The sequence below is a fragment of the Pseudorasbora parva genome, chromosome 20, assembly GCF_024679245.1.
Source record: "Pseudorasbora parva isolate DD20220531a chromosome 20, ASM2467924v1, whole genome shotgun sequence".
Lineage (NCBI taxonomy): Eukaryota > Metazoa > Chordata > Actinopteri > Cypriniformes > Gobionidae > Pseudorasbora > Pseudorasbora parva.
Window position 1 is genome coordinate 21,956,694 of NC_090191.1, and position 15,045 is coordinate 21,971,738.

General features: G+C 35.6%; 2 protein-coding genes across 3 annotated transcripts in view; both read left to right on the forward strand.

Annotated features, from left to right (window-relative positions):
* The first annotated feature begins 4 nt into the window (after positions 1-4).
* atp5f1c (ATP synthase F1 subunit gamma) lies at positions 5-5,800 on the forward strand. Of its 2 annotated transcripts, XM_067427998.1 has the most exons (9): positions 5-128; positions 566-600; positions 806-937; positions 1,029-1,233; positions 1,340-1,483; positions 1,570-1,634; positions 2,030-2,185; positions 2,344-2,440; positions 5,565-5,800. In XM_067427998.1, exons 1-9 carry the CDS (start codon positions 88-90, stop codon positions 5,566-5,568), a joined length of 879 nt encoding a protein of 292 aa, XP_067284099.1. In that variant the 5' UTR covers positions 5-87; the 3' UTR covers positions 5,569-5,800. The 2 variants fall into 2 exon arrangements, with proteins under 2 accessions (XP_067284099.1, XP_067284100.1); XM_067427999.1 differs by lacking the exon at positions 5,565-5,800 and having other exon boundaries at positions 2,344-2,444.
* A 2,197-nt stretch (positions 5,801-7,997) lies between these two features.
* The window catches only part of taf3 (TAF3 RNA polymerase II, TATA box binding protein (TBP)-associated facto), a 61,139-nt gene continuing 54,091 nt past the window's right edge, over positions 7,998-15,045 (forward strand). The window contains exons 1-2 of the mRNA XM_067427032.1: positions 7,998-8,283; positions 10,126-10,386. Coding sequence (XP_067283133.1) covers positions 8,118-8,283; positions 10,126-10,386 — 427 coding nt within the window. The 5' untranslated portion in view covers positions 7,998-8,117. The remainder of the gene's footprint in view (positions 8,284-10,125; positions 10,387-15,045) is intronic.

Consider the following 15,045-nt stretch of genomic DNA (forward strand, 5'->3'; position numbering starts at 1 on the left):
GAGATTATAATGAGTACGCGTTCGGTACTTCGCTTTATTTGCGCCTGCGCAGACCGGTGGCTCTGACCGACCTTCAGTGAAGTGAACATGTTCGCCAGGACCAGCGCGGCGGTGTTCCTCCCACAATGGTGAGAATTTATTGATTTATACAATCTATAATTTTGTTCAAACATACATGTAATTTGCATTTTTACTTAATGGAGTAAAATTGTATGAGTTGGTCAATGAAATGCAGTAGAAACAGAGCAAGGACGTGCCGAACTTTAGGCCGCAGTGTGCTTAAGCCTATGACAGCGGCGCGCGTCGTGACATTTCCTTATTTGTTATTATGATTGCACTAATAATAATAATCTGAACATGCCTATAGAACGATGAGTTAAATTATGTACTGTTTGTATGTAAATCTTGTTGACTTGTCGTTTAATGGCGTAATAGAAGGGTGTTGTTTTGCAGGATTTGCACTACATTCAATGTAATTCAATTGCTGGTATATGTATTGTTGTATCAATGAGTTATTGTGTTGTGTTTTTGGAAGAAATTAACCTTTTTAAAATGTCTCTTGTAGTGGGCAGGTCAGGAACATGGCAACCTTGAAGGACAGTAAGTAAAATGCTCCTTTTCCTTTATAAAAGGTCAACATTAATGTGTTTTATAAATTAAATTAATGTGTTTTTTTGTTGTTGTTGCTGTATTTTATCTGCTTTGCCTTTATTTGTATTTTGCTTACATCATTTCTGCAACATAGATATCATACATAATTGACAGATGTATGAAGTTTCTGACCAGTATTTTATCCTGTTACCAGTCACCCTGCGGTTGAAGTCCATCAAGAACATCCAGAAGATTACCAAGTCCATGAAGATGGTGGCAGCAGCAAAGTATGCCAGAGCTGAGAGATCCCTGAGGCCTGCCCGAGTCTATGGCACTGGCTCTATGGGTATGCAGTTTATTATCCACAAAAGACAAGTTTATTATGGACAAATGTCATGTGATACCCAATAATCTTTTTTTATATTTCCGTTGTTTAGCACTCTACGAGAAGGCTGAGATCAAGGCTCCAGAAGACAAGAATAAGCACTTGATCATCGGTGTGTCATCTGACCGTGGTCTTTGTGGTGCCATCCACACCAGTGTGGCCAAAGCCATGAAAAGTGAGATTGCCAAGCTCACTGGTGCCGGCAAAGAGGTCATGGTTGTCAATGTGGGTGACAAACTTAGAGGTCTGCTCTACAGGTATCTCTCTTTGTCATTCAGTCATTTCTTAAGTTTGTAGGCTCATCATGCTGATTTCAAATATCACGTTCATTGCTTTAATCACTTGCTTTGCCTAATTAACCAGGACCCACGGCAAACACATCCTGATCAACTGCAAGGAGGTGGGCCGCAGGCCTCCCACGTTTGTGGATGCTTCTCTCATTGCTTCAGAGCTGCTGGACTCTGGCTACGAGTTTGACCAGGGAACCATTGTATTCAACAGATTCAGGTTTGTCACATGCACTACAAATAACACCAATGCAGTGCAAACAGTCTTTTGTTCTTGGTTTTGATTCAGATCTGTGTCCTCTGCAGGTCTGTGATTTCATACAGGACAGATGAGAAACCTCTGTATTCTGTTGACACCGTTGCAAGCTCAGGTATTGTTTCCCTGGCAGTATATATGTTTGGGCTGGATACATGGCTTTGTTTTTTTTTTGCATCTTTATTTGCCATATTTTCTGTATTTATATCTCCTTTATCATTTGTCTAATGCTCACTGAAAGTTAATATTAAAAAATGATGTAATCATTTTTTAAATGTAGACTTAACATAATAACAATTTACAAAAAAACCTTTAAAATGTACAAAGGTCAATTGTAGCATTTAAAATATTTATTTATATGAATGGGTATAATTTTTTTATTTTGTTAAATGACTGTTTATGTGGCAGTTTTTCCCCTGACTTTAACTGTCCTGCCCTTATTAGCCATCATTACATGCTCTAAAATGACACTGAAACGAATCAATCTGTTATTTGTTGTGTGTTATTCAGAGAACATGGGAATCTATGATGACATTGATGCTGATGTGCTGAGGAACTATCAGGAGTTTTCTCTGGTCAACATTATTTACTACGGGATGAAGGAATCCACCACCAGTGAACAGAGCGCCAGGATGACCGCTATGGACAATGCCAGCAAGAACGCTTGTGAGTCATCTTACATTTTTGTCTCTTCAGTTTTTTATAGGAATTTTGTGGCCTATATTTCTTGCTAAGAAAATGTAATCCCTATTATTAACGGGAATTTTTGCACTCTTGTACCTTTTTCATTTGTAATCTTGTATTTATTTTGTTCTGCCCATCAGCTGATATTATAGACAAGCTGACCCTGACCTTTAACCGAACCCGCCAGGCCGTCATCACCAAGGAGCTCATTGAGATCATTTCTGGAGCTGCTGCTCTGTAAGAAGTGTTTTTATTTCTTCTCTTTATCGCATTAACAACCCATGCAAGTATCTCTCCCGTTTCATTTTATTTTAAAGGGGTGGTTCCGTGTTTTTTTCTTCTAGGCTTGGTTGTGTTTATGGGGCGCAGTATAACATGTCTTAATACTTCTTTTTTTTAAACAGTGTATTTTTCTTATATTTGACCTTTATTCCACATCGCTGTCTCCACAACTGTCCTTTGAACGGCTTGTTTGCTTCCTGCTTTTATGAAGCCCATCCCTCCGAAAAACGCGATGGTCTTAGATTGGTTAGATGGCCAAATGTAGTTTCATGTATTTTTATTGGCTGAAGTGCCAAGCACAGGTTGTCTGGAAATGCCACGCCCCTTACCATTATGGGCAGAAGTCACATCTGTGGTGACTAGCAAGGGTTTATGATGTCACCAACCCGGGAAGAAGCTTGTTGTAGTCCAAACCGGCCGTTTTTGTAGGCAATAAAACTGCCATAACTTTAAAAGACAATATCTCCGTTTGCATTGAACTTTCAGCACTGTAATTTTGCAGATACTGTTTATGCTCAAGCAGCAACATTACACTAACTAAAGTTAAAAAAAGTGACATTGCTTGCAACCACCCCTTTAAACATCCAAAGGGAAGCCATATCTGATGCCCAGTTCAATTACTAATATAACATTCTCACTGTTAACATTTCTTTGACTTCTGTGTCATTTTATTTTTACACTTTGAGTTTTTATTAACCCATATTAATTACATTTCCATCTTCCCCTCACTAACTTTCCATAAATTGCATGCATTCATCATTCACAGAGACTGAGGCATGACTGAGGTAACGTCCTGTAGGATATAATGTGTGCTTGTAGAGAAATGGCATAGGCAATATAATGGTTTTCCTGTTTCTTGTATAGTTTTTTTTTGGGGGTGGGTTTTGGTGTTTTAAAGTAGTTTTTTTAGTAATTGTTTTTATTGATGGTAATTTATAAAAGCTTCTTCAATTGAGTAAAATAGCTGTACTTTGTTAGACAGTGACACACTGACTGCTAATCTTATTGATTAGGCCTGAAACCCATTCTAAGCAATTATTTGACTTAAATAATTTTACATAAACTTGATTTTTATGTGCTGCTGTTCTGAAATGTTTCCACATCTATTTACTTTCATATAGAATATTTTTTTGGCCTTGTACCTGACTGATTTAAGGCCTGTTCACATCCATGCGAATGTTCATCAAGAAAAATAGTTTTGAGTTTTCTCTTTAGGCCAATGCAGGGGGGAAAAGTATGGCAGAAGGGCTGAATGAAAATGCCAAAGTCACTGTCTGCCAGTGGGTGGCACTTTTGTAACAGCATAAATACAGCAATAAACAAATTCAATCTGAAATCGTATATTTGCATTCTATATAGAAGGCAAAACAAAGCATAATGTATGATGTTTGTTTTATTAAACTTCAAAAGGCTATGATGTGATTTCATTAAATATATGTGAGCGCTTCACATTTCAAAGCCTGAATGTGGTGCGGTTGTGCATTCTACGGGCTTGTTTTTTAGATAAGTCACGCAGTCTGTCCAATTTCCACCCCGTTTATTATTTGGTCAGACAAACTATGCAATTTAACATAATTTCCATTTAATTTAACGTAAATTATTTTAGCTTCTGTCTGGGATGCCCTAATTAAAAAAAAACTTTTAAAATTTTAATTTAGTTAAATTAACATGTTATTTAGTTTAATTAACCCGATGAACTGAAATCATTTTATAAAAACCACAGACTTAATTTTTTTTTAAAAATAAATAACAAACTTAAACACAAACAACAGAATGACTGACTAAATATGCTAAAACTTAATTTTAACTCAAATTAAAATGAAAGCAGAATTCAATTGAATTCAAAATATTAACAAAAACTATACAGTATCTCAGTAATACTAAAAGAACACTAGTATGGCAAAATGGGGCCCCTAAAGTTTTTCAAAGATGCTCCTTGGGGGGGAAAAAGTTAGCGTCAAGGGACTACTGTGCCTTTTTCTCTATTTACTATCACTTAGCACAGTTGTCTGTTTGGGCACCACCATGTTGTAGTTTTGTGTGACTGCATCGCCCCTGTGCAAAAGTTTTTGGTTGGCCAGGTTTTTTCACAGTGCGTTGAAGGAAATTAGAACTATTCTCCATAAAGTTGTCACACAGATGGCATGCAGCTCTTCATATCGGTCTTATAAGACGCATTAACAGCTGTTCATTCAATGTTTATCACAACAGTTTTTCACACCAAACATTTGTCTTGGCGTGAGCAGGCCTTCAGAGTCTTTTTTTTTATTGTCTCTTAAAAGGGTTATTTCACCCAAAAATGAAATTGATGTCATTAATGACTCACCCTAATGTCGTTCCACACCCGTAAGACCTTCGTTCATCATCAGAACACAGTTTAAGATATTTTCTATTTTAGTCCCAGAGCATAATGCAGTCAATGCCCACTTCACTGTCCATGTCCAGAAAGCTAATAAAACCATCAAGTAGTCCATATGTGACATCAAAAAGAATCAAACGGTTCATGAATCAGTGAACCGTTTGGCGACCCGAATCAATGATTCGGGTCGCCAATGTCACGTGATTTCAGCAGTTCGGTTCGTGTCAAACGGCTGAAATCACGTGACATTGGCGACCCGAATCATTGATCGATTCACTGATTCATGAACTGTTTGATTCTTTTTGGAGGCACATGGAGGAGAAGACAATGCTGAATAAAATCTTAGTTTTTGTTATTTTTGGACCAAAATGTATTTTAGATGCTTCAAGAGACTAATCAACCAACTGATGTCACATATAGATTACTTTGATGATGGTTTTATTAGCTTTCTGGACATGGACAGTGAAGTGGGCATTGACTGCATAATGCTCTGGGACTAAAATCTAAAATATCTTAAACTGTTCTGATGATGAATGAAGGTCTTACGGGTGAGGAACGACATTAGGGTGAGTCATTAATGACATCAATTTCATTTTTGGGTGAACTAACCATTTAAGATGGTTTGGTTTTATTCTTTACACTTGCCTTCTACTTTCCTCGTTTCATAAGTTACAATTGATGCTTAAAATGTACTAAATGTATGTATTTTTCTCATTGCAGATAAAGTGGAGCCCTGTAAACTTCTGGTGTGGTTCTGGCGTTCATGCTCTCCAGTTCAGTCACCTGGTGTAGAATTGAGTAATAAGTATATATGTGCTTCTGTTTGTACACTATCAGAGAAAATAAACCTCTTACAGAGAAACGCCATCCATTTTTGATTTCTTCAATCTATTTCAAGTGTGTGTACTGATCAGCTTTGATGTCCTCTTAAGAAAATAAATACGTTTCCTGACTCATGCTTGTTTTCCATTGGAATTAAAGCTTGTGAACTCTTCTTTGAAGCGAAAGGCTTTGCTACGCTCCGAGGTTATCAATACACAGAGCATTTGAAGTGAAGACGTCTGCCAAAACAGAACACTAGGTCAATCCTTCCAATAAACCCTCTCTCTTGCATTTACGTACTTTGCTTAAAACAGTATTAAGTTACTCTGAACTGATTACTGATAAACCCAATTGACTTAACGGCATCCTTATTGTTCTCTCTTATAATTGCCAATCAAAACAAGTTTAGCCTCCTTGTTATCCATTTGAAACTCAAGCCCCTGCCAGCCACCACAGTATCAGATTAAATGATCGAGCTGCGGTGTTGGGTGTCTGGATCCATGAAAGGGTGAATTTGGGGGTCACTGATTGTAGAAGAGGGTCTGATCTAATAAAGTAATGGACAAGTAGAAAGTTTGACCATATGGGTCACTCATGTATTATTTAATCAGCTGCCACGGGAGCTCAGATTCTGATGGTTATCATTTGAGAACTGATGTGCATCAGTTTTTTTTTTTTTTTTAATGACATTTTTTGAGTCATCTGAGTTCATTAGTGACTGTTTTAAAAAGTAGTGCAATAAAAGTAGATGTTCCAGTGCAAAATCAGCTTTTTGATTCTGATTTTGTGGAAAATGAAATGTATGGCATTCTGTCTATTCTTCATTAGTCATTGAATTACTTTTTAGCATAGGTATTTTGCTTGAAATTTACATAAGTTTATTACAAGATTTCCACATGTTTCTGTATTAAAATATTAAAGCCTTCTCATACAGTGTTTTCTGAGCAAATAAAATAAATTAATATGAGCTTTTACAACTACACAACTAAAAATAAATGGCAAGCATAATTCTTCTGTAAACGACCACAGCAGTGGTAGTACTATAAACTAGAAGTAGAAAAATAATACATTAAAATTATTACCATTATAAAATAGATATAATTACCATGGAGTTATATATATATATATATATATATATATATATATATATATATATATATATATATATATATATATATATATATATATATACACACACACAAAACTCACAATATTAATTTTTTAAAATCCCAATCAATTATGTTTTGGGTGAATATAAATACTGGGTAGCAACAAAGAAGCTGGGACACAAAATTTAATTTTAAAACTCAATAAATAGATAATAGCAATGCTATTACAAATGCTCCTACAAATATGTGTTATTAATATATGTTGTGTTATTAATATAACAGATGTGTTATTTGCCACTTTGTATTATTATTTGTATTATATAGAAAAATAGAAACACTAAAATACAGTAATAAATATACATTCAAAGGTAAGAAAAACAAAACAGAAATAATAAACCAGCGCCTGAGTACAATACAATAACCATAGAAATGTAATAGGCTACAAAATATATATATATATATTTTTACAATTTATTGTAAGGTGTCCTTGTTACAGTGTAATTATTTAAGTACTGAGTAAGAATAATGAACTACATATGCTTACTATGGTGTTAGGGTTAGGAATATGGGTTTGTGTATGGTTAGTTGCATGTCATTATTTATAATTTAGTTATTTCTACAGTAAGTACACATAACACGTGTAACAAGGATGCTGTAAAATTAAGTGTTGCCAAAAAAAAACCTTTATCCAACAATATTTTTATCCTACTTGCTCACAATGTATGTATAGGGTTGGCAGGCAGCATAGATATGTATACACATCTTTTTTTTCTTCTTTTTTTATTAACAGCAAAAGAAAAAAGTAGTAATAATACAAAATACAATAATACAAATAAAATAATTAGAATGTACAACAACATAAGGATGAATAACTGTATACACAGGGGTATTGAAATCAAATCCATATTTCTAGTTACAAAGTAAATACAAAGGTCCTCATAAAGGATAAAGATTCAAGGCTTTACAGCAGTCTAAAGTTTTTTTTTTTTGCCTTGGTGTTCCTTACACCCTCCAATGACTATGTGTACACATCTATGGGTGGAAGAAAAAAACAATACTTTCATTTATACAAAATATACATAGTAGTAAGAAGAAAGATTCAAGGCTTTACAAACCATCTGCTTTCCCCCCCCACATAGCGTGTGTAGGTGGTCTAATCGAGCAAGCTACAATCGATCAGACGCTCTGCTCTTCTGCGCATGCGCGATCGATTGCTGCACAATGTTTCGCTCGGGAAGTAAAGATGGCGGCTCCTATGGAAGCGCCAATGTTCCTATTCATGTGAATGATCAAAACAAAGCCTTTACGGGCGCCGTGAGAGCGGGCTTTCGGGAGCGGAGAGATGTGTGAGAGTTACGCGCGCTCGCTGCTGCGGGTGTCCGTGGCGCAGATGTGTCAGGCGGTGGGCTGGGATGCGGTACAGCTGAGCGCCTGTGATCTGCTGTCCGATGTGCTGGAGAGATACGTGCAGCAGCTGGCCCGGAGCTGCCACCGATACTCCGAGCTCTGTGAGTCATTTAACACTCTTTTCTGACCCTTACAACAGTCTGTGTTTATAACAGCCTGTGTTGGAGTAGTGTGCACTACATAGTGGGTTTGTTGTTAAGCCCCGCCCACTACAAATGTTGTTAGCTTGCTAAGCTAACTAGCCCCTCAAATGGGGTTTTTGCTGTTGTGGCGATAAAACTTTCTTAACGAGCTAAAAACTAAACTTCTGTTTCTTTGGATTCTAAACATATTTTTTGTTACTGCAAGACGTTAGTTCTGAAGCTAGGCATCAAACATCTTAGTCTGTATGTTTTGACAGCTGACCAGAGGCTAGTTAGCTGCTTATTTAGGCTAACATATATCAGCTGTTGCTTAAAAGTCTATATGCTGTCAAAATAAAGTTGTATGTGAGGTAGTATCCCTATTGGAGTCTGAAATGTTTAAAGCAGATCATGTGGAATAGTTTGCAGACGCAGAGTATGGAGTCCCACTTGTTGCCATAGTGATGATGTAAGCTGCAGCACCATCTGTGTTTATGTGCAAATCGTGTGTCAAAACAGTGTTGTTTTAGTATCATTGAGATACTATTATAGTTTTTTATCTATATTTTGATTTAGTTTTTTATATTTTCCGTTATTATTTTGATTTTTAAAGATTTAAAAGATTAAAAACTTAACATTTCTAAAAATGTCTTCATCTGAACATGCTATAGTTGTCAAAGTTTCAAAGAGTCTGTAAAACATTGCTCATTGGGGTGCATGTGTTGTTGTTTTCGTGTTTAAAGCTGCTGTCCGTGACTTTTTTTTGTGTTCATGGTTTACAAAAATTATATATAGAGAATGTACAACATGAATCCATTTTCCAAACAGTGTTTTTATCTTACCCTGAGTCATTATGGTAAACTTATAATAAGTGTTTATATTGGGACTATTTCTGACTGGTCTGGTAGAAACTGCTGCGGAGGAACACAGTCCCTGTGTGACTCGCCATAGACATAAACGTAGAGAAGTAGCTCCGGTGTCAATGTTATTCCCCAAGACGCATGCAATTCTGTAGGACTGCCATTTTAAAATGAAACATTTTTCTAAATATTTTTCTTGAAAATGTTTTATTTTGGCTGCAATTGTAGTAATGTTTTGAAAGGCACTTGATTTTTGAGATGTAATAGTGCAACAGTTGTTTCAGGAAGTAAAAACTCGGTTGTAAATTGATGGTATTTGCTTCTGTTGAAGCCATTAGCCTGCATTATTTTAACTTAGTTGTGTTTAATAGCAAAATTCCTGGTGGAAAACATTAGCCATGATGCTGTACAGAAAATTTCCACCAATCAGAGAATCTAAACTAACAAAACAAGGCAAAAGATCTCTTTAGCCCGTCCACTCCATCAAGCTGCGAATGAAGAAATGTTTGGTGGAGCTAAATAGATCTTTTTGCACTTTCTGCTTTTTTCTACTCAATGATTGATGTAATTTTCTGTACAGAATCATGGGTAATGTAGTTTTTCAAATCTGCTGTTAAACACGATTATTTTCAAAATAAGCTGAAATAACGTGGGCTAACGGCTTCAGCAGAAGCAAATACCATGGATTAACAACGTCGTAGCTCACAGTATGTCTGTTTTTAAAGGTTTAGAAGTTACTGTTCAAAATTAATTTCCCTATGGAGAAAACAAATGGAGTTTTTACTTCCATAACCAGACTGTTGCACTCTATAACTAATATTATGATGTGGTTTTCATCAATACTTGATTCTGATTGGTTAATCAATGCATGCATTTTTTTTTTACTCTCTCTCCTATAAGTCTCTATGCCTCTTGAATGAACATTAATTCCATAAATAGCATCTCTCTTGTTTTCTTTCAGATGGACGCACAGACCCTGGACTGAGTGATGTGGACCAGGCTTTTGGACTTTTGGGAGTCAGTATAGCTGAACTGGAGGACTATGTAAATAACTTAGAGCCTGTTGGCTACCCACAAACTATCCCTCAGTTTCCCATCAGCAAGAGCAGCGTTCTGCAGTTTCCTGCTGCTGGCTTTGAAACGGACGCCCGTGATGCCCTGAGGGGGGAAAGGAGAGACTACATCCCAGAGTACTTCCCTCCGCTCGTCTCACTGCAGGAAGGTACGTACCTGGGAAGGTTTATAGATGCGAAACTAAATATATTCATGCAACATGCTATCATAAGATAATTCAACAGTGTTGAGTTGCAACTAAAACCGGGTTGTGCGAGTTTAGAAACCGGTAGCTTGTGAGCCCTTTGCATAAGAGCCAGTTGACCTGATAATTGTAAATCTTGTAAAAAAAAAAGAAAGAAAGTAAATATCAATTTTACATAATGTATTTTACATAATGTACCTTTAATTGGCAATTATATTGACACCTTTATTTGATTGGCTGAACAAAAGTCGTATTCCGTTTGTATTTTAACTTCTTTGCATCTTAAAAATAATACAATTTAATGACAGCACAACATAACTACATACAGAACAATGCTATATTAAGTGACCTGTCAATTACTAATGATTAATTACAATTGTTTTGAAGATACTATGTTAATTTGTAGCTTCATTTTCACAAGCTATGGTGTGTTTGTGTAACACTTTAAAAAGATGCATATTTTCATATGATAATTAAAATGGTAAAAAAATTATGAATTACTTGACATTAGTTCTAAATGTTTTCCTTTGGTCACACTCACGTCACACACGTACAATCTCTAAATCAACTGTGTTGTTTTTTTAAACTGTTGACCCTGCATTCTGTTTGATTCAGTTGTGTTGCTCCCCAACTGAAAGTCACCTAGTAGACTGCAAGGGTCATTTGAGCACATTGAGCTCATCAAGATGTTACTAGACCTTTTATTTTATTTTATTGTAACATTTTTTGTGTAATATGTGAAATATGTAGTTATTTTTTGCTCAAAGTTCAACTCAAGTGAATTATGCACTGCATTATCGATAAATAAAAAACTAAAAAACTTTTATTTAGCTTGGATGCTTTACATTGATCAAAAGTGACAGTACGGTACATTTATAATATTAGAAAATATTTCTATTTCAAATAAATACAGTTCTTCTGAACTTTCTATTCATCATAGATTCCTGAAAAATTGTATCGCAGTTAAAAAAAAAAAAAAAAAAATATATATATATAGTACAGGCCAACAGTTTGGACGCATTACTAGTTGTAATGTTTGTGAAAGAAGTTTCTTCTGCTCATCAAGCCGGCATTTATTTGATCAAAAATACAGAAAACATTTTTAATATTGTGATATATTATTACAATTTAAAATATTTGGTTTTCAATTTATTATACTTTAAATTATCATTTATTTCTGTGATGCAAAGCTGAATTTTCAGGATCGTTACTCCAGTCTTTAATGTCACATGACATCCAGTCTACTATCACATGATCCTTCAGAAATCATTCTAATATTCTGATTTATTATGAGTGTTGGAAACAGTTCTGCTGCCTACTATATTTGATGAATAAAAGATTTTAAAGAATATTTATTCAAAATAAAAACATTTTCAAATAATATAAATCTTCTTTACTATCAATTTTTTATAAATTTAACACATCCTCGCTGAATAAAATTATTGATTTATTTTAAAAAAGACAGAAAAAATGACTGACCCCAAATTACTGACCAGTAGTGTATATTGTTGTTACAAAAGATTTATATTTTTAAAAAATTTGCTTCTTTCATTTTTTTATTCTTTTTAATTTTTATTCATCAAAGTATTATAAAAAAGTACCACAGGTTATGAAAAAATATTAAGCAGCAGAACTGTTTCCAACTTTGAAAATGAATCATCATATTAGAATGATTTCTTAAGGATCATGTGACACTGAAGACTGGAGGAACAATCCTAAAAATTCAGCTTTGCATCACAGAAATAAATGATCATTTAAAGTATAATAAATTGAAAACCAATTATTTTAAATTGTAATAATATATCACAATATTACAATTTTTTCTGTATTTTTGATCAAATAAATGCAGGCATGATGAGCAGAAGAAACTTCTTTCAAAAACATTATAACTAGTAATGTGTCAACTTTTGGCCTGTAGTGTGTGTGTGTGTGTGTGTGTGTGTGTGTGTGTGTGTGTGTGTGTGTGTGTGTGTGTGTGCATGTGTATCATATTTTTAATCTTAAAACAGAAATCAGGTATTTTAAATTAATATTTCAAAATGTTACTGTTTTTATTGTATTTTTAATCAAATAAATGCAGCCTTGAGAAGCATAAGACAGTTTCATAAACATTTAAAAATCTAACTGGGAGGCAATGTATATTAGTCATGTGGTAATATCTATTTTTGACTCTTTATTTGTTTCATTTTTTATTTTATTTGGATCGTAATGGATTAGTCATCTAGCATAATGCAAATTTGTTACACTGTTACAGTATTGTTAGTGACACTGGAATTGCTGAAGGCTCGTATCGGCAGTTCAGAATCAATTCTTTAAAACTTTGGAGACCTTTTACATTCACAAATAGCTATATTACACACTGCATGAAAGGGAATATAGAAAAAGCATAATGAGGCACTATAACAACCTGTTGTGAGGGTTACTAACATAATATTTACTCAAATATATCTACTTTATGATAAACTATATAACAAAAGCTGTACCATGCTGGCACATTTCTACTGTCACACAATACATGCCAATCTTTCCGAAAAGTAGGCTATTGTTTGTGCCCATATTGGCTGAGTTCCATTCTATAGTCACACACACACGGACCTACGTATCCCATGATCCCCCTGTGCTGCAGTCCTTCACTCTCACTCCATCCGGCACACACACGCCTTCTCATCACACACACAGCGGAGGCAGTGCCAGTGGGTGGTGGAGGGGCGGACATGATCAGGGTTGTTTCGGGTCGGACAGGAAGCTCTCTGGCTGTGAGGTGTGTTTGCGGGTGTCAGTGTGTGTGTGAAACAGGAAGTCGGCGGGCTGTAGGCTTTCAGCCAAGTGTGTGTGAGAAGCTGGCGGAGGTCCGGCCCGAATGGCAAGCATCCAGGTGTGTGTGTGTGTATGTGTATGTGTTTGTGTGTGTGTGTGAGAGAGAATCCAGCCAGGGCAGGGGGTCTAACTGGGCTTGGAGCCAGCACTCAGCTGGATGCCCCTCTGCCAGAAGAAAGACTCGGGGTCTCTTTTTCTCCCTCTCCTCCTTTTCCATTTGTATCTTTTTTTCTCTGTCTCCCGTTTCTTCCTCATAGATCAGTCGGAGGCCGTATTACACCCCAACACACTTCCACACACTCGGGCCACAAATCTACATGAGCATGTATAGGCAAAACAGACAAAAGTTTAAACATACAGTGCATTCTTCTGTAATATAGAATATATGCTATATGTATTTCTCTCCAAACCACACAGGTTATGGAGCCCTACTGTGTTTTTGAGTGTTACGAATACAAATGGACTTTTGTGTGGTTTGTATTTTCAGTGCTACTTGCTTAAGCAAACTTCTCTTTTACTACTTTAAACAAAGAATTAAAACGGCCCAAAGCAATACAAATCCTATAGATTGACATTGAAGAAGTGACCTGCGGCATATCTAGGGACCATCATTTTAGGGTTATTTTGATTTGTGGCAAACCCATAGCAACCAGTGTTATTTAAGTATATATTACACACACACACACACACACACACACACACACACACACACACACACACACACACACACACACACACACACACACACACACACACACACACACACACACACTGCTCCTGCCCCTAAACCTACCCATCACAGGAAACTTTCTGCATTTTTACATTTTCAAAATAACTCATTATGTATGATTTATAAGCTTTTGTACCTATGTGTACACTTTTGCACCACAGTGACACGAGTCCCCATGAGTCTGAGAGAGAGAGAGATGAGAGAGGAGATAGAGAGAGTTAGTGTATTTTTTATTTTCAGTTTTTGTTTTAAAGTTTTAATAATTTAATGTGCTTCTGCCAACTTTTTTTAATATTTATATTCTATTTAACATAAATTTAATTTCCATTTATTTTAGTCAGTTGCTATTGCAGCATTTCTCATTTTCATTTACGTTTCATCTAATATTTATATTTTATTGTTGATTTTTCCATTGAAGGAAAACCATTTTTAATAATAACAACAATCCTTGCAACCTCATTATAAAAAAAATATTGTATGTGATTTTCTCCTCTGTTATAAGATTCCCTTCTGCAGTAGCATATTTAGCCACAGGTTGGTGCTATCTGACCACGTTTGTGCTCTTAACTTCATCTGAACTTCTATTTCTGATCTTCTTCATTTCTCTTATAGTGTGTGATACTCTGCAAATCAAGATTTTATTTTGATCTTAAGTTTTAAAAATGAGTATTGTTCTCCCTAAATGGCTTGGGTCAGGATTTGTGTGTGTGTGTGTGTGTGTGTGTGTGTGTGTGTGTGTGTGTGTGTGTGTGTGTGTGTGTGTGTGTGTGTGTGTGTTTTATCGTCCACCAAAAAAAAAAAAAATGTTAGAAAATATAATAGCAAACCTCTATCTAACAAGCCACAAAATCTGAGGTACCATTTATGACTGTAGTACAAACAATTAAACACTTGTAGACCCTGAGATCAATGAAAATGTGTTTTCCAGTTTGGGATTACTGATTTTGTTGCAATAATTTTTCGGTCTCAGTTTCTTTACGTTAACAGATTCTCAAAAGTCGTTGTCATTGGTGCAGTGGTGGGTTTTCTCCCAGTCAACAGGCTCTTGTTTGTCTATTGTGTGGGAGCGTATTGTT

Bases quoted from the DNA above. Each gene is read 5' to 3' on its own strand.
- atp5f1c (XM_067427998.1), top strand. From the start codon at position 88: ATGTTCGCCAGGACCAGCGCGGCGGTGTTCCTCCCACAATG. The intron at 129-565 runs GTGAGAATTTAT...TGTCTCTTGTAG, and splicing joins GCGGTGTTCCTCCCACAATG to TGGGCAGGTCAGGAACATGG. The intron at 938-1,028 runs GTATGCAGTTTA...TCCGTTGTTTAG, and splicing joins CTATGGCACTGGCTCTATGG to CACTCTACGAGAAGGCTGAG.